Source organism: Dreissena polymorpha, chromosome 4, assembly GCF_020536995.1.
Source record: "Dreissena polymorpha isolate Duluth1 chromosome 4, UMN_Dpol_1.0, whole genome shotgun sequence".
NCBI lineage: Eukaryota > Metazoa > Mollusca > Bivalvia > Myida > Dreissenidae > Dreissena > Dreissena polymorpha.
In genome coordinates, this window is record NC_068358.1 from 69,801,986 (window position 1) to 69,822,649 (window position 20,664).

General features: G+C 36.8%; 1 protein-coding gene and 1 long non-coding RNA gene across 6 annotated transcripts; both read right to left on the reverse strand.

Annotated features, from left to right (window-relative positions):
* Positions 1 to 1,273: 1,273 nt before the first annotated feature.
* On the reverse strand, positions 1,274 to 18,225 carry LOC127880038 (gem-associated protein 8-like). 5 transcript variants are annotated; one of them, XM_052427261.1, is made up of 4 exons: positions 18,151 to 18,225; positions 5,315 to 6,069; positions 4,494 to 4,559; positions 1,274 to 1,681 (listed from the first exon to the last, which is right to left on the reverse strand). In XM_052427261.1, exons 2-4 carry the CDS (start codon positions 6,030 to 6,032, stop codon positions 1,470 to 1,472), a joined length of 996 nt encoding a protein of 331 aa, XP_052283221.1. In that variant the 5' UTR covers positions 6,033 to 6,069; positions 18,151 to 18,225; the 3' UTR covers positions 1,274 to 1,469. The 5 variants fall into 5 exon arrangements, with proteins under 5 accessions (XP_052283221.1, XP_052283219.1, XP_052283220.1 ...); XM_052427259.1 differs by lacking the exon at positions 18,151 to 18,225 and adding an exon at positions 17,860 to 18,014; XM_052427260.1 differs by lacking the exon at positions 18,151 to 18,225 and adding an exon at positions 17,860 to 17,980 and having other exon boundaries at positions 5,315 to 6,052.
* On the reverse strand, positions 3,697 to 4,480 carry LOC127880043 (uncharacterized). The gene is made up of 2 exons (XR_008049391.1): positions 4,090 to 4,480; positions 3,697 to 3,927 (listed from the first exon to the last, which is right to left on the reverse strand). It is a non-coding gene; the product is annotated as an uncharacterized LOC127880043 (long non-coding RNA).
* Positions 18,226 to 20,664: the final 2,439 nt, after the last annotated feature.

The window sequence follows — 20,664 nt, forward strand, 5'->3', positions numbered from 1 at the left end:
AAAGTACATCGCGAAAAAAGGTGACATAACGATATACACACTATAAATAACGCAAGCAAATTGATAATTTTATATATAAGATATATACAATTCACTTTGCATGCACAAGTTGCATTTCTGGGTTTACCACATAACGATGATGATCAATCTACGGGCGTTATTTATAGTTAACTGGTAGTTAGTTACCTGGAAGACATACCCAGTAAAATTTATCACCAAATAAACTGAAAATATGAAAACTTAACAACTTTTTCTAAGTAATGTAATATACCAGCTGTGATATTTTAATCAATATAAACTAATAATTGTAAAAAAATACAGTATTTACAACTTTTCTTTTCATCGTCTTCGTGGTTGACAGTCCCTTTAAGGGTCACAGGTGCATTATATTTTGCTCCTGAAGTTAAAACTAACCATGACCCAGGGTTCTTATGATTTCTTATTATTTCTATACACTTATATAGAAAATAACTTTAAAAAAAAAAAATCTCGGAAATTGAAAGGGTTTGGTGTTCAAGGTTTGGCAAGCGACATCATATAATGGTCCGCTACTTAATTTGTTCATATAATGCCCCTGGGGTCAAAACTGAAGGTTACTTGTTTTATTTTATATGTTTACAGTGAAATCTTTCATATGTCTCAGACTATATCATATATGTGTCTTACAGAGTAAAAAGTCTTCATAAAAACCTGTTATTACACAAAATCTGCATAACGTTGCCAAAAAATCAATGGACCAGAAAGAAACTCACACGTCATCGGTAAGTCATGTAGGTAGACCCACATACTAAAAATCAGTGCAATATCTGGAAATGTTTGTAACATAACTCTGGAAATTGTATAAGTCCAAGGCCCATCACTTCGCAAAAAAATCAATTGACTGAAACGAAACTAAAACTTCATCTGTAAGTCATGTAGGTAGACTCACATTCCAAAAATCAGCTTAATATCTTAAAGGGTCTAGTAAAATACCCCTGGAAAACGATTATTAAAGAGAAAAAAGGTAAGTCCAAGGCCCATAAACTTGCCAAAAATCAACAAACCAGAACAAAACTTACACTTTATATGTAGGTCATGTAAGTAGACTTACATACCATAAATCAGCTCAATATCTCAAAGTATTGGGTAAATAACAACCCGGAAAACAGAATGCCATACGGATGGACAGTCCAACTGCTATATGCCACCCTACCGGAGTATAAAAAAATAATGTACATTTTCCCAGTTTTCTCTATTCAAAGGGGCTAATAATTAACGTTCACTAAGTCCACAATAGCCTAAATTGCTTTATTAATCTTGGTTTATTTGTGTTTTTCATAAAAGTATGATAGTATGGATACTGGTATACACATGGTCATTTGTGGCTATATATGAAAAAATACTGCATATTTTTCAAAGCTAAATATTTGCAAAACTTTTCAGTTATCAAATTTCCATACAGATAAAAAATGTTCACTGTCCACAGACAATCATGAGAAGACAACTCTAAGAGGCATGTTGGGCCACATTTTGGGCTGCATGAGATCCGCGGTCCTGTCAAAGGCCATCTGTAGAGCCGTTTCCATCCCGTGTATCATGGGCGCCCCTCTGCCGTACAGCAGCTTCATTTCCGCAGTCCTTCTTGCACCAGGTCGCTCTGAAGGGGGCTCCACAGTTGGCGTCTTTTCAGCCATAGTTGAGACTGCAGTATGAATGAAAACATTAAAATCAGATAGTTTTGATAGCAGAAAAATGGAAGGGGAATTGTTTTATTTTTACTTCAGCACGTTATGAAATGAGATAATTTTGACTGCAGAAGAAATAACTTGAAATAATTCTATAGAACACGGAAAAATTGCCACTAGGCACAGAAATGACTGTCCCCCCTGAGTCATAGTCCGTCTAGTGACCGGGAGGAAACGGGTTAAATCACCACTGTGGAAGCGTTCTCACCAAGGGGCACCAAGTACGGGTTTTAGGCCCAGGAAATAGACTCGAGAGCATTTCAAATTCTTTTTATGCAATCAACCGAAAATAAATAGGTTTAAACTTACTAAATTACTGTTGATAAGTGCAAGAAATGTGATTATAAACCATAGCAATTAATATAGCCATTTTTCAAGTTGTTAAGGTTGTAAATACAAGGTCTACCTTTCTAACTGATGTTACACATCATGCTTATTACTTAAAAGTGACATTGACCTTTGCTTATGCTTGCAACACATTGTTTTCATATGATAATAAATTGTGTACTTTTTCACTTTTGAAACCCATTATTTATTATTAAGAAATGGACAGGTCAGAAACATCTAAATCTAAGAACAACAAGATATGTGTTTGTCAGAAACACTATGTCCCCTTCTGCGCCACTTTGAAGCTGTATATTTGACCTTTGACCTGAAGGATGACCTTGACCTTTAATCACTGAAAATGTGCAGCTCCATGAGATACACATGCATGTCAAATATCAAGTTGCTATCTTCAATATTGCAAAAGTTATAGCAAATGTTAAAGTTTGACGCAAACACACAAACAAAGCAACAAACCAACAGACAGGGCAAAAACAATATGTCCCCCACTATAGTGGTGGGGGACATAAAAAGGTGCTAAATATTATTAAAATAATGGTCACATATATCAGCATTAGCTTGTAGAGATTTTTTAAATTGGAGATCAGTTTTAGAGATGCCAACTGCTTCACACGAATGTAATCCTGATACAAACTGCTGCATGCAAACCTAATCCTGATACAAACTGCTTCAAGGAAACCTTAGCCTTAATTTCCAAAGCACAGAGATGTCATAATGCTGCCATATTAAATTTCATAGTTATTATGGTTATTGCAAGTTAAACTTCAGTAGAACATTATAAGTTACACTGTTAGTAACTGATGGTGTATGGGATATACACCCGGCCTCAGTACTTTCATACCATACGAGAGTGAAGCTCGAGTATTGTAATGAAATATTAAGTACTGAGGGTGTATATCCCATACACCATTAGTTACTAACAGACTTACAGTGTTACTATTACATCTCAACCAACTGCTCGATTACTTGGGGTATATGGAAATCACTCGGGGTGTATGGAAAATACACCATGGGCACGTGACTGCTTTAAGCCAATCGAATAAGGTCATTTTTGTAGGTGAGATATAATATTATCTTGTGATAACTATACCAAATTTATTTAATAAATATTCAAACTAAAAGAAGGTAAGATATTTGTTGTAGAACTATTTTAATTGCATATTGTAAACAATTGTTTGTGGATTTATTGTAATAACACAACAAGAGATGCAATATTTAAGATCAAATTTTTATAGAGGGCAAAGTTTGGGACAGATAAACCCAGACTTTATTGGTTTACTATTTTATAGTTTACTGTGTGTGCATTCAAATGCCAGGTGTTTTTATAGCCATTCAGCGAGTCTGTTAAAATTGGGATCTTTTTAATTGATAAAATGGCAAACTTGGGAATATTTAATCCACACAATGGACCAAAATTGTGTTTTTTTTATATTGACACATCAGGCCTTTTCCTGGACAGTTTGGAAAAAATCATTTAAATAATAGTTACTGGTATATACTTTGTTAGATGTTTATGAAATAAAATTGAGATATAATAATCATTAATCACTTCTATCTATAAACAAGGGACAAAATTGTCACAAAACCAGGTTTTCATTGTGAAAAAAAAATCTGATAAAGGGAGAAAACTCAAACTGAACTTTTGAAATGACCAAAAAAAATTAACCCCCTTTGTAAGTTTTTTTTTTTTTTTAAATCTATTTTAGTCGTGGCGACCTTGACATTGGAGATATTGACGTGATTCTTTCGTGGGACACACCGTCCCATGATGGTGAACAAATGTGCCAAATGATTTTAAAATCTCACAATGAATGACATAGTTATGGCCAGGACAAGCTCATTTATGGCCATTTTTGACCTTTGAACTCAAAGTGTGACCTTGTCGTTGGAGATATCGACGTAATTATTTCGCGCGACACACCGTCCAATGATGGTGAACAAATGTGCCAAATGATTTTAAAATCTGACGATGAACGACATAGTTATGGCTCGGACAAGCTCATTTATGGCCATTTTTGACCTTTGAACTCAAAGTGTGACCTTGACCTTGGAGATATCGACGTAATTATTTCGCGCGACACACCGTCCAATGATGGTGAACAAATGTGCCAAATGATTTTAAAATCTGACAATGAACGACATAGTTATGGCCCGGACAAGCTTATTCCGCCAGCCCGCCAGCCCGCCAGCCAGCCAGCCCGCCAGCCAGCCAGCCAGCCCGCCCGCATTCGCCAATCTAATAACCAGTTTTTTCCTTCGGAAAACCTGGTTAAAAAAAGGTGAAGATTTTTTTGTTCCAATTTCGGTTTGGGATCGGGTCCATTGTTTTAAAATTGGGTCCCTTTTACAGCCTTTTTTACATAGCAGATATCCACCTGAATGCTAACCACAGATTTCTATATTCAACCCTATAGAACATTTTACCTTGCTCAACATTGATATGATCCGGTTCTGGCTCAGTTTTTCCTTGTCCTCCCTTCTTTGCCTCATCTGCAATATGAGAACAAGTTCCATTTCAAAACCTTAAATTTTCTTTGGATCAGGGTGTAGTTTGAATTTAAGCATAATTTTATACTAAGATTATTGTATGATGTAAATGTGCACTTAAAACTTCAATATTTAGCTTTCAGGACAAGATTGAATTTTTCAAAAGTATCAAGAATCCACAACTTAGGATATTGTTATTTGAAACAAGTTTGTATAATTATGTTTAAGTTAATCTGCTTTGAACAAAAGGCATGCTGTTATTATAACATAAGTGTTTATGTAAGATAAAAAAAGAGCACATGCATGTTTTTATCATCATTTTGGAAATGGGTCTGATCCCTTTGGATTGGGAAAAAAATGTGGTTTTGACGACAATTGGGAAATAGGTTATTTAGTTTCGGATTTTTGAGGGTCAAACAAATAAAATAAAAATTGTATTGGAAGTCTTCAATTGGCAACCCATTATAAGAAACCATTTAGGAACAATATATATTTTTATCCTTTAAAAATGGGTCCCCATACCTAAGATCCAAATTTGAACAAAAATAAACACTTCAGGCAAGTTTGAATAATGTAAATTGCAGAAAAAAGAGAAAGAGTACTTTGCCAAACAAATTTGAGGCTGTTCAGATGGTCAAAATCTATGATAAATCCAATCCCCCCACCCCCCACTAGTTTGTTGCGAGCAGTGAAAATTTGATATATTTTTTTATAAACATCAAACAAGTTTTAAATCAGTTAGAGTATTATTTGACTACCTCTCAATCGTCGATGTTGGGCTGATTTGGCAAAGAAGTCTATCATGTCTTGCGTAATTTCCATTTCAAATTCAGAATGGGTCTGAGTTCCCACTGAATCTGAGCAGCTGAAATTGTGTTTCCTCTTCTTCTGTTTTCGTCCCCCTCTTCTTCTCCTTCTCTGAAGACTTTTTTCACTCCCTGTCACTGACCCAGTGTGAGAACCACCATGCTGATACTTATAATGAGGAAACATATTTGGCATTTCAGACATATACATTGGATAGCTATTGAAAGAACTGCTATTCTGGATGTGGGAAAGTTTGTTACACGTTTCATAGTGTTTCTGACACCAACCCATAACATGTTCATAATGATCCCAATATGGTTGGAAACTTCTGTGCTTATACCAGTCACTGGCTCCAAAGTTGATTCTTTCCAAAAACCTCAGTGGTGAATTCGAAGATGTGGGTTTCACATTTTCTTGGGAATCACTTTCTGAGGTTACAATGCTTGTACCATTGTCAAGATCAGATACCTCTGTCAGCTCCACGCTAGCATTGCCATTGCATGGACGCATAAAGCTCATTTGATTGGTAAATTCTTGAGGGTTGATGATATTGGATATCATACAATTACTTGAAAGGCGTGCGTTCTCCATGTCTGCCTCACTGCTGTGTTCCGCGTCATCCTCTCCTTCAGTCTGCGAGGTCAAATCAAGGTCAGATGATGACATCATTTCCTGTTCAGTTGCTAACACTGAAATATATTACATCCTGAAAATATAGGAAATAATGGACAAAATTAAAATGGTACAGCATTCTTTATAATATTCTTCTCAAAGCTTATCATTTTAATATTGTACATGTATGCTCAGTCAGTATTTAAATTATGAACTGAAAAATAATAGCACTAAACAGGCACTAAGCAGTGAGATAAATTCTTGAATCATTTGCTGTGCTTGCATAATGTTTAAGTATAAAAAAGAGTTAGTTACATAAATTTAAGAAAAATGATTAAACCACATCTGGAGAGGAAAACAATTTAAATTTTAGTAACACTAAGGCTACAAAAAATATGAATCTGCACCCTTTCCAATCTATTATTACACTGTCAACTAACAAATACACTTTTATCATATGTATGTAAACACTATCCACATTTTAAGCAAAATATTTATGGCCCCCTTCGAAGAAGAGGGGGTATATTGTTCTGCACATGTCGGTCCGTCCACCAAATGGTTTCCGGATGATAACTCAAGAACGCTTATGCCTAGGATCATGAAACTTCACAGGTACATTGATCATGACTTGCAGATGACCCCTATTGATTTTCAGGTCACTAGGTCAAAGGTCAAGGTCACAGTGACTTGACACAGAAAAATGGTTTCCGGATGATAACTCAAGAACGCTTACACCTAGGATCATGAAACTTCATAGGTACATGGATCATAACTTGCAGATGACCCCTATTGATTTTCAGGTCACTAGGTCAAAGGTCAAGGTGACTCCAACCAGTAAAATGGTTTCCGATGATAACTCAAGGACGCTTACGCCTAGGATCATGAAACTTCATAGGTACATTGATCATGACTCGCAGATGACCCCTATTGATTTTTAGTTCACTAGGTCAAAGGTCAAGGTCACAATGACTCGACACAGCAAAATGGTTTCCGGATGATAACTCAAGAAAGCTTACGCCTAGGAATATGAAACTTCATAGGTACGTTGATCATGCCTGGTAGATGACCCCTATTGATTTTCAGGTCACAAGGTCAAAGGTTAAGGTCACAGTGACAAAAAACGTATTCACACAATGGCTGCCCCTACAACTGACAGCCCATATGGGGGACATGCATGTTTTACAAACAGCCCTTGTTTGATTTGCAAAAGACTTTAAGGGGCCTTTTCACATTTGGGTACTTTGACAAAATTGAAAAAAGTTGTTTCAGATTCGCAAAATTTTTGTTTTAGTTATGATATTTGTGAGAAAACAGTAATACTGAACATTTACCATGCTCTAAAATAGCCATTATATGCATCTTTTGATGATTTAAAAACCCGAAAATTATAAAGTGTTGCAACGCGAAACGAATTAATAATTTGGAGAGTTCTGTTGTTGTCGTTATTTTTTGTTATAAAGTATAAAATACATTTGGTATTGTATCCGGAAGGATGGCCGATTGGGTTTTACTACAGGACTCCAGGAGTCAATGGTTCGAGTCCTGCAGAGGGTTACCCTTTTTTCTTTTTTAAATTTTATTCTTGATTTTTAACTGGAATTTTTTACATTTATCAATATAAAGCATTTAATGACATTTAACTGGAGTTTTTTTATATTATCAATATAAAGCATTTAATGACAAACTTCAAAACATGCCAAAATCTGTGAAAAGGCCCCTTTAAAGATAATTCTCAGTTCAAGATTAAAGATAAGACAAGTCCACCATTGTTTGTCATGTTTAGTTCATTTATGATTGAGTGCAACAGTACTTCTCCAATATAGCCATTGCCCGCCATGAGACGAATTAGTTGAGCACAGGGCTCGCGCTAGGGGGCGACGTGAGCGACTAAGTCGCTTTCTTACGCCAAACGTCGCCTAAAATTTAAGAAATTGTAGATAAAAAGCGACTTCCAGTCTCCCTCTTATCGGAATTTGTTTACATCCGGTTTTCTCGATGTCAAGGTCTGACTCAATTTTCCAATACACACTGTCGCAGCCCGGAGCGTGTCGCAATTTAGCGACAGGTAATTTGAGGTAAACCCCGCCCCGATTCTCCCAACCTCAGAACTTATCTAATCGGCGATCGATATTGGTCAAGTCAGCATTCAAGTCACATGGTAGCTGCCCAATCAACATTGAGTTCGCTCACACATAATATTGGGTCATTCATGGAAATACACAGTTGATATTGTCGTCTGCCAACACTACATGTATAGCGGCCGATGGCAAACGTCGTATTTAAAGATAAACAAATAAAAAGGAGCCTAACAATAAAAAAATTATTTCTAAGTTGATCACTTTACATTTCTACAGACGATCGATCTGAATTAACAAAAGGATGATGAATAAATAATTAGATCTATGTTGATGATGTTACAACTAACTGCTGATTATCGTTTGAAATTAAAAGGTGATAATTTAGTTGTTTTTTACCCACAAACTATGCTATTGTAAAGCAATATGTCAATTAAATTGTATATTAATTACGTATTTGCTAGGTTCCGATTTTCTGGGGTTTTTTGTCAAACGATATGCACAAGTTGTTTTATGTGCGTAACGCGTACAATTGATCAGACTGTCGTTTTCGGATACATTATTTTTCGTCGATAATAATTTAATTTCTAAGTTCTTTAAAGAAGAAATAGAATGAACTGAGGAGCTGCGCCATGAGCGCATGATACGCCCGTCGTTCGCCAATGAAGTAGTAAGGTAATAAATAACCCTTTGAATCATTTTTTTACTTCAGTTTATTTGTATTTGAATACATGGTTTATTTTATAAGTACATGAGCATGGAGCGCCGTCTCCTTGACATTCATACCATATCTTTTTTTGAGTATATGTATGCATTTCTTTAGAGGATATGGAGTTGAAGTAAACCTGTTATAGATATTTTGACCAATAATAAAAGAGAAATGTAGATGGGTAAGTGGTAGTGTACAATCGGAATAGAAAAAAGCTCACCTTGTTCAATTTTTCAGGGATACTAAAAAAAAAAAAAAAATCCATCGAAGGATATTTGAGCTACAGTAGGACATTCAATGAAATCACGAAATTTTGACGAACATAACTCTGGAACGACAATTCAGAATTCCGTCAAAAACGAAAGGGGATCAGGGTTTATCAATATTAAGATTGTGTTAAAATTTGAAGAAAATCTGTCAAAGGATATTTGACGTAGCGTACGACATTAACAGACGGACGGACGGACAGACGGACGGACGGACAGACGGACGGACGGACGGACAGACGCGGGGTATACCATAATACGTCCCGTCATAGACGGGCGTATAAAAATACAGATGGGGTGATTCGGACGGTGTGGTTTATCATATTTGGAATTGTATTCACGTGAAATTGCAATTGGAAAGACTATAAAACATAACAAATAGTTATTAAGAAGGCATATGCTAAATTTCATATTTCAAACAAATATTTATCTGGTCTGACAGTTTTATTAAGCTTATGTTATCTACAGTACACTCCACGCGTTTTCCCCAATTTCCCTCCATACTCCGCGGGTTTCGACCTGGAGGGAGATTAAGAAAATCCCGCTATACGCGGCGTTTGCATGATTTTGGACGCGGCGGTTAACGATCGGCAAAACTGATAAACCGACGCGGCGGCCCTCCGCGTTGGCAACGCGGGGGAAACTCCGCGTTTTACGAGATAACGATCAATTTAATTTTGTTGATTCCTGATTTTCAAGTAAAATAACATTTATTACAAGTACATACATGTACATGTAGTATAATATTTACAATAGAAAATAAAACAACCAAGATAGATCGATCCCGACGTGGTTGTAGAAGTAGTTGTTGTTGTATAGAAAACTCGTTGATTTACGACACACAAAACGTCGTCTTTGAACTAATACTTACCAATTAATATAAACACAGTTTGCAACATTGTTTTTATTTTGATAATTTAATCCAAAGTTTTCATGTTAGCAGGTGATTTTCTATACTGAACATGTATACAAATGACCAAGGACCTTAAAAATCTCGCAAATCTGTGTGAATTGACATTTTGACGTAATCAAAGAAAAGCCGCTTCCTGTCTAAAGGCATTACTTACTCAAGTAAACACGTTCAACGAATGCATAAGGAATGGTTTTAATTGGCGGAACAAAGTCAATTCTCTGCTCGCTAATGCATTGATTTTCCCTTTGTTTGTAGGTTATTCCATTGATTGCTAAAAGGTGGTAACTATTGAGTTGATAATTGCATTTAATATTCACAGTTGTATTCTTGTTGCGTCGACATTCTAAGCAATGTTTACCAGTAATTATGGACCAAATCGGCAGAGTGACATTCCACTGGGGGCTGACGAGGTCAAAGCGTAGTCCGTTTCGCTACGACGTTGGGTATATGTTTTACTACGAAAACATTGTTAAAATACACATGACATCGATAACGGATTAGTAGAAAATTGTGTTTAAAACATGTAAGATTATGCTTTTCTACTGACAAAACTCTGAATTTAAGCACAATGAAATTTCATAGGTCTGTTACATCAAATTATAATCCAAGATGTGTCTGGTTTATGCGGTTAAACATGAAATATACCGCTGATTTATCAAACCGAAGTAAAGTTTCACTTAAAAAAATGCAATTTAGGTTTACAACTGTGTTAAATGACACAATTTTACAATTTCCAAATTGATCTATGTATCGTGAAGCCACTTGTGTGTTTAGAAATATGTAGGGTGACCCAGTTATCAGAAGTAAAGGCTATTATTATTACTTTTATTAGGCGTGATCATGTCTCTGACAGTATACGTATATGCCTCGCTACGACAACGCTTTAGCATGTATGCGTTTCTCACAGAAGACGTAATGGTTATCTCTCGAAGGCAAAATAAAGAGAAGTTTTTTTTTAATATAGAGTCATTGAGTGGCTGGATGTTTCCTTTGAGAAAGAGGTAGTAACAACGGCACAACATGATCCGAAGCGCACAGTCAACATTGTAATGCACATTATTATGATATAATTAAATTCACGACAAGGCCAAAGGAAACGAAAATCCATATATATGACGACAGTTGAGAGTCGAGAACCTTATGTCGTCGGTCTCAATAAAAATGACGCATCTTTTTCTAGTGACAATCCCTTACACGCTTATTTTGATAGAGAGCGACGATAGGTTTTCAGCATACGGTACTCTTTATCAAATAACATTCGATTCTCGTTATCCCCAACTCGCTTATCTCGAAACGCTGCTTATGGTCATAATACACCAAATAGTTTCCCTATATAATTCAATGTAAAAGCGACAACTTTGAGCGAAAATAAATGCAACATTTTGCACATAGAGACCCCCATAACCATACCTTTTCTTAAAGGCCATTCTAAGCGAAATCGATTTATGCAATAAAAAAGATATGTCATGTACAATGCAAGAAAGAACTTGACACAAATCAAAATCGACTGTTTTTGCAACTTTTTTTTTCGGCCGTTTCTTAGTGGAATGTAACCTTTTCTAGTGCAATGGTTTACTATAGTCTTCAAGTGTGTCATATTTCAGGGATTCAGTAGTGAACACCTATTCATGCCCTACCATTATGTCCGCAAGATAACACCTGAATAATGGTAAAAAGTGTAAAACATGCCTTCCTGTCAACTATGATATTTTTTTAGAGAGTACAGCCCTACATGAAGCGATCATTTAGTGTATTGTAACCTTATGTCAAAGTAAATCCCATGTCCCAACTTCGATCATTATTTATCATATACGGATTTGATTTTTACATTGTATATATCAAAGCGATTTTCTTGAAAATCGGTTATCGTCAACTAATTTTGAGATGAATTTCATGTTCGTATACATGATTTTACCTGTAAAATCCACACCTGTAACAGCCGTAAGGTGTGGAAAGTAGAACCCCAATGGCACAAATCCGCAATTGCATAACAAGTATATTGTTGTAAAGGTGTGGCAGTGGGTTTCTGTCACAGGTTATTGTTTACTGCGTACATGACGGCCGGTAAATTTACCTCGTGTTACAATGCGGTTAAGGCCCAGTCTCACTATGATGCCGGCGTGATCAGGCATCTACCGGGATGAACCGGGGCCCTACCGGGATGATCCGGTGCTCCACCGGGATGAACCATGGACGACCAGGGACCATCGGGGCTCCACCGGGGAAGTATTAACTGTGCCGACTGTGCCGGCTTTCACCGAGTTCAACTTTTTCGTTTGGATGTTAATGCGCACAGTGAAGCACGGCATCTTTTGCACTGGAAAATAGCAGTCTGCAGTAACTGCAAACTGCATGTGATATGTCCTGAAATGGACACAGAATCTTCGTTGAGCAACCTATACATTATATTTGTACTTCGTTGCGCAACCAATACATACTCTGTGCGAAACCTATACATAAAGCGACTTGTAATTTCCTTCGAAACAAAGCATTTGAATGATTAAAATATATGTTCGTAACCTGTTTTGTACTTTAAAATGTGAAATGTTCACTGAATCAAAGTAACATGTAGTTTTATTTCATTTAAGTTACCGTAATTGGATATTTTCACAGAATAACCACCTTATGCATTGCTTCAAATCGAAATATTTCGATTTTAGCTCAAAATGAATTTAAAGGTTGCAACTACGCGCATTTGTTATTAGTTTGTTATTGAAAATAAGTACCTACCATTACTGGATGTTCCGTTCTCTAATCCATAAACACCAGAAAAGATGAAGCTCGCCTGATTAAGTAGTGTATTTACACAATGTTTTCGTAGTAAAACATATACCCGACGTCGTAGCGAAACGGACTACGCTTTGACCTCGTCAGCCCCCAGTGCATTCACACATGTTAATCCTTTTTGTCAAAACACCGCAGACAGCAGTCTACACAATAGGTCAGTAGACAAGCTTTGCGTGTTTTCATAACGTCAAACACTTTAAATCCAGTTCCGCCCAGATGTCTTCTTTAATCCGTTTACAGTACAATTAGTGTTAAAATAATTACTCTACTAAAATACCGTAACGTTAAAGATTCGGCGTGTTCGATTTGAAATTATTTTAGAGGAAATATCAACTTATTCGCGATATAATTTCGTTAATAAATACCAAAGAAACTTTTAACCGAAATCAACAAAATTCAATGTTCTCTGCGCTACAAAGTTTGTATCAAAAAATCAATACACGCACGCTTTGCAGGAGTATACATTGTACCTTGACCTTGTACATTGCAGCATAATTTTCGCCCGCTTTTGTCGGGAAATCTAATGATAACTGTATATTGGAAGCATTTGTAAACGTCGTGTTAACAATTAAAAAATCGTAGTGTGTTTCGGATTACTAATTATTATTCTCATTTGGAAATTTTACGGAACATTTATTCTTGTGTCATATGTGTTATGATTATCCCCACGCTTTTTGAAAAAAAGGTGGGGATATTGTGGTTATCTCCGCCGTCCGTCCGTCCGTCTGTCTGTCTGTCCGTCCGTCCTGGCCACTATCTCCTCCTACACTAAAAGCACTAGAACCTTGAAACTTACACACATGGTAGCTATGAGCATATGTGCGACCCTGCACTATTTGGAATTTTGATCTGACCCCTGGGTCAAAAGTTATAGCGGTTGGGGTGGGGCCGCGTCAGAAATTATCACTCATTTTTTTAGGTTATTTTACATTTACTTCTTTATTTCTACACCGATTCACTTCAAATTGATACTGGACCTCTCTTATGACAATACGGTCAATCTCAACCATGCATGGCCCCATTCCCAACCCTGGGGCGCCCCGCGCCCACATAGGCCACACCCACCAAAAATTTCCATTTACTATAATTTTTTCATTTCTACACGGATTCACTTCAAATTGATACTGAACTTTTGTTATGACATTAGGGTCAATCTCAACTATGCATGGCCCCAATCCCAACCCTGGGGCGCCCACCCACATAGGCCACACCCACCAAAAAATTCCATTTACTATAATTTTTTCATTTCTACACGGATTCACTTCAAATTGATACTGAACTTCTCTTATGACATTAGGGTCAATCTCAACTATGCATGGCCCCATAACCAACCCTGGGGCCCCGCCCACATAGACCACACCCACCCAAAATTGCCTTTACTATAATTTCTTTATTTCTACACCGATTCACTTCAAATTGATATTGAACTTCTCTTATGACAATACAGTCAATCTCAACTATGCATGGCCCCATTACCAACCCTGGGGCGCCCCGCCCACATAGACCACACCCACCCAAAATTGCCTTTTACTATAATTTCTTCATTTCTACACCGATTCACTTCAAATTGATACTGAACCTCTCTTATGACAATACGGTCAATCTCAGCTATGCATGGCCCCATTACCAACCCTGGGGCACACCTAGGTCAAACATTCGGCGTGGGGATACGCGTCGGCCTCTGCCGCGCCATTTCTAGTTTAAATATTAATTTGTCAAATGTATTTTATTAGACTATTTCATATTGTAGACGTACCTGTGAATTAAAAAACATAATTTTTATACGTATTAATTTTCTATACAATTATCATTTTTATACATGTACTACAGTATTTAAACAATTTATTATAACAATGTTTTTATTTTTTGGCATGCCCAGTAGCACACTGCTAACGCGGCGTTGCGCGGCGAACACTGATAAGAACGGAAAGTGTCTGCATTTACCGACTAGCCTAAAGTAATACACGCCGCGGGAATTAGCGAACGCGGCGTAACGCCGAGCGTTTTATCGAGTTCACCTCGCTCTTCCAACGCCGCGTGAACACTCGCTAGCAGAAAAAAAACCCGCGGAGGGAGCGCGTTTTTTGGGGAAAACGCGTGGAGTGTACTGTACTGCTTCATAAACATATTATCTTTGAAATTCTTTAGTCTGTATAATATGATATTTACATCAAAATGGATTGAATATAGAGCTAGTAAAGTTTTAGTTATTTATCTGTCGTGTCTATTATAACTTGGTTAATTAGAACTGCTGGAAAAAATAAGATACACACAAGAAAGAAAATTATGTGTACTACAGTGGCATACTTCAATAATGTGGTACACATATGTGTGTTGAAACGCCCTACATGCAAACCCTTGTGTCCGAGTCTCTCCACCTCTCCCTAGAGTCTCCTCACTTCTCCCTAAATCAGTGTCCAGGGAGAAGTCACTTCTCCCTAAAATTTGAGCCCAGCGTGAGCCCTGGAGCAGAAGGGGACAAAGAAAGTAGACATCCCTCAGTCCGGAGATGAACCTGGGTCTCAAAGTGCCTGCATTGAGGCCACTGATTTTTTGCCTTCTTTATTAACTATCTGTAAAAGGCGCATTCCCTAATGAGGACAAAAAACAAAAATTTCCAATGGCCATCAATTTTTTTTTCAAAACAATTTTTTTTTTGCTTTAGTTTCATTCCAAAAGCTCATTATCTGCAAGTGAGCAAATACAATGAGCAGTTCAAACTCAACTTTTCAGCAAAAAAGCATGTAAAACAATATAAGCAGATGGGTTAATGCACTCAACTACCAAGCACTTAGAGTGACCCATAATTCCATCTTAATGTTTCGTTAAGCGAATTATTCCTATTTCATTTGGGATTTTTTTGCAGTAATTTTTAACTCGGCTGTTTTCGGAGAAAACACGAGGTATTGTTAAAACCAGCTCATCGTTCGCCGTCTGATGTCCGCGTCGTGCTAAAACCTTAACATACCCGGTAGGCTCTAAATTCAAAGTGCTTCCACATACAACTTTGAAACTTCATTTGTGGATGCACCTTGATTAGTTCTACATGCCACACCCATTTTTGGGTCACTAGGTCAAAGGTCAAGATCACTTCTGACAAGCTTTCATTTATTCAAAACTGCACCCACAGCTGAGCGTTGGCATCCTCTTTGCGGTGCTCTTGTTCCCAATTGGCACGGTAAGGGTACTACATGTATAATTTTGCTTTATTGTCATTAGTGTCTAGACCCTTAGAGGTACGGTAAATACGGTTAATACAAAAGACTCAACAGGGATTGATTTTTCATATGTCTATTCACTTAAGATACATGTTTCAGTGGGGAACTAACAGCAATAGGCAGTAGGTGGAACTTATAAAGCATCACTAACAATGACAGGTACTTTCCCCAACCGGGCAAAATAATCACTGGAATTATCTTGTTCATGGCATATTGTTTTACCACATTTACATGTACAAAAGAACATGTAGTACGTTTACATGTAGTTGCAATAATTCAATTTCAACTCTCAGCTTTACAGCCCAAAGGGTTGCTGACAATGCGCCGTCTATTGTCCAAAGGTGCAAAATTGTATGACCACTGCAAAGGCTAAGGAACACTGATACTGCAAAAACTTATCAAATTTACCTTTCTAAAGTACAAACTCGTGCATAAGGTACCATTAAAGAAAGAAATAATGGCTTTTTATTAACTTATTCTTTTGCACACTCTATCCACCATATTTGGACTTATTGTTTGGTTGCTGTATATCAATCTTTTGCACATCATGATATTTGACGTAATCAAGTCGATAACGATGTTGAAAAGTGACGTCGAATATTTACACTGTTCGAAATATCAAAATGAAAATGTCAGCAAGAATAGTGTGTTGAAATATCATGATGTTTTATAGGTTGCATGCAAAGGATAAAGTCTGTTGGTTGCCATTCAGGTAAATTGAATGTATTATTGAAGTTTATCATACATGTACATGCCAGAAATTTTCGGGTCCAAATCGGGACATTCCATTAAAAATGTCGGGACATTCAGCCAAAAAAGCAGGACACCTAAAGCGATCAGTCAAGCAACCTTTTCTGTTACTTACAAATCTCATAATTTCTCACAAATATTGCCGATAAATGTGTTTACGAATTGCGTAAGTAAACAAATGTGTGCATTATGCGGATGAATCCATTTAAGATCCTGGCAACGTTCAACGCGATGTGCGCACATCGAGCACTGCTTTTATTCAATCAATCATCCATTAACACTAAATTTAGATTGATGCAATATGTACACATTATTTTCTGAAAATCAGTCAAAAACAAAAGTACATTTTTAAAACATCAATATCTACGTCCCTGGTATCAGTCAGCGCTTAATTTGTTTGACATATATCACAGAATACCGCGTAATAATAGTATCTTTGGACTTTATTTAGACATTGAAATACAAAAACAATCTGCTTTTAATGCACTATGATGCATCTATCGATAGCAATTACTGAATTAGCGACCCCTATCATAAAAATACCATGGTGTGAATGCCCGATAAAATCAATAATTTGCAGAGAGATCGCTGATAAGGTGTCAAAAACAACACTGGATCACTTGACTAGTAGATATGGTTTGCTAATAGGGGGCAATAAAGGGATTAGCGATGGTAATTTAAGCCAGATGGAGCTTGAATAGTGAATTTTATTGTGAACTTTTAGAACGTTTGTCGTTTTTTACGAATGTTGGGACAAAATGTTCACATCGGGACAGCGGAACAAACACCCCAAAAGCAGGACTGTCCCACCAAGATCGGGACGTCTGGCATGTATGGTTTATTCATTGCTTTCCTTTATTGGTAACCAACGACATCTGTTTTGTTTAGTGATGCGCACGAAACCTGTTCGCAAAACGCGATTGTGTTTATGAAGGAGGGCATAGGTACTCCCAGATTGACAGAGTCGCCATAGCAAAAATTATAAAGACTCTGAGAGTACGTTTATATGGACTACGTTTACATGTATATGGACTAAGCAACCCTTTGGGTTGTGAAGCTGAAACTGTGAGAGTTGAATTATTCCAACAAGGATCAACACATGTAATTCACCCTCGCAGTTTAATAAATATTTGTTCGTGGTTCTTTGTACTAAAAAAAGACTGTACCTCTTTTTTAAATGCTGAGCGCAATATCTTAACACATGATAGATCTAGTCACTGTCAATTTCAACGTACGCCTTACACTTTTTCTACATTTGTCGTTTTATAAGAAAGGGACACAACTTTTACAAGAAATGGTTACGTTCCACCAAATTGATCGGTCCATAGAATAACGATATAATGTATGGACGAATTATCACCAACGTGAGCGGTTAAAGGCATGTAAGATGTTAGTTTCATTAGTATTTGATACAATTTTTTTTATAACATTGAACTAGAGCGTGCGGTGACACCTACCGCCAACCAAGTGGGGTGAATTGGTTTTCCTATCTGGTGGAGTTGGTGATGTAATATAATCGTTGCTGTTAAATACTACAACTCAACAGCACAGGTGTAAAAGCGGATTTCACCAGCCTAGCAGGATAATGTACTCTAGATATAACCCAGGTTCAATTAGGATAGGCGGTCACTACACCGAACAGTTGGTGTTAAATACAAGTACTCGCACACACACACTTGCCAATGCACGAGTCAAACCTCGAAAGATACACCCACTTGAATAATAGGCTGTCCGGTTAGCGCAGTGGTCTGGTCATGCGCTGCTCACTTCTGCGACCTCGGTTCAATCCCACTTAAATGATTTGTGGCTTGTCAGTAAAGTTATATCAACAGTAAAATCTTAATTAAATATGGTCTGAGGATTAGTCCTTATGATATGTCGGCTGAGCTCGAAAATGATTACAGTTCATCGGAATACATTGTCGTCTTTACAAGTCATTTACAGTCTTACTGCAGTTAGTTTCATTAAACTTTGGCTAGAAGATTTGTGCTTATGATATCTATTATCTAGGCTGAGCTAGAAAAGGATCTGGTTTGTTTAAAATCAAATCCGCCAAGAGGGCGGGACAGTTTTCCGTATAATTGCTATAATAAAACATTGTTAACACTCTAGAAGTCATATATATTGTCAAATTTTCATAAAAGTTGGTCACAATATTTGTTCATATTATAGCTCGGCTGAAGTCGAACATACGGTAGTTCCGTTCCGATGAAAACATGACCGCCAGTGACCGAAGAAATTTCCTAACATGACTATAGTTCAACTCTCTTCACACTCTAGTAGTCACATTTATAGTCAAATCTTCATGAAACTTGGGGTAAACTTTTTTTCTAATGCAAACTCGACTAAGTTCAAAAACGGTTAAGCCTCGTTGAATAACATGGCCTCCAGGGGGCGGGGCAGTTTTCCTTATATGGCTGTATTGACATGTAGTTAATATTCGTAAATTTGCTGAGCATGTTTATTTTTATGATATTGCAATTGAGTTCATAAATGGTTCCGGTCTTTTAAAAACAATATGGCTGCCACAAGATTTATTAGTTTTGCTTGTATTTGTGTATCGGTTTGCAGTCACTTCTTTCTGAATATCATATTTAAACCATTAAAGAAATACTATGATAGTGCCATGTTGAACTTGTTTTTGTTGATGATAGTAATTGATGATGTTGGTTATGGTAATGATAATGATGGTCGTGGTGAGGGGGGTTGTAATAATGATGATGATGATGATGATGATGATGATGATGATGATGATGATGATGATGATGATGATGATGACGACGACGACGACGACAATAATGATAATGATGATGGTTATGATCACAAGTGGTTAGCGTTTGGCTATGATATTAATTAGTGAAAACATTATTTTGAATGATAATAATCATATTATAACGAAAACTCAACTTTTCTATAAACAAAATTCACTATAATATATAGTGCATATAAAGGGCATTTTCCCTGCAAAGTCCACGGACCTCGATACCATAATTCAATAAAACGTATGAAAAAACATTCTTACCGTGCTTGCCGTTGCATTATGCATCAAAACTAACTGTCCAGCACCGTTTGAAACCTTTGTTCACATACATTTCAACTAACTGACATTTTAAACACACGAGTGAGTTCATTGGTCCAATGCGAAGGTGTGTCTTTACAACTAGAGATTTCATTCATAAATACTGTCTGATCATTGTCAAGTGGGTCAAGCGAATTGTGTATCGTGTTATTTCTTGAAATTTGACCCAGCATGTGTAGAAATATAACAAGATATATACATTTCCAGAAAGGAAATTCATTTCTGCGTTGAATAAGACCGAGATCGTGAAAATCGCTGCAAAATTGATGAAGAAATGGCTGTTCAAAGCGATGCACCCCGTTTTCGGGTGATTACGAGTTGGATATCTTGTTATATATATATTTGATAGTGAAATTTGGTTATTATTTATTTTTATTTGAAACGTGCGGATCTTTGTTAGTTGAGACATAATGGAATTTAAAAAATACTAATCGATGTTTTTGCCTTGATTTCTGCATCGTTGTTTAACAACGGTTCTTAGCGACACTTCGGAAGTATCATACCCGTTGCTTTTTAGTTGTGTATAGTATCATTAAATTTATATAAAACAATTTCATTGTATTATCTATTTATACAAACTTTCGAAGCTCTTTTTGAACAAAATACGTCTCCTCAGTCTCCTTTTTATTGTCCCCTACCGGTGAAACCGGAGGGGACTTATGGTTTGCGCTCTGTCTGTCTATCAGTCCGTCACACTTTTCTGGATCCTGCGATTACTTTAAAAGCCCATTTTTTCATGAAACTTGAAACATGAATAGATGGCAATATGGCGATTATGCACGTCATTTCATTTTGTTCCTACGTCAAGAATTATGGTTGCTATGGCAACAAATATATAACATAAATTTTAAAAAATAAATAAAAATACTGACAATGGTGGAGTTTCACAGGT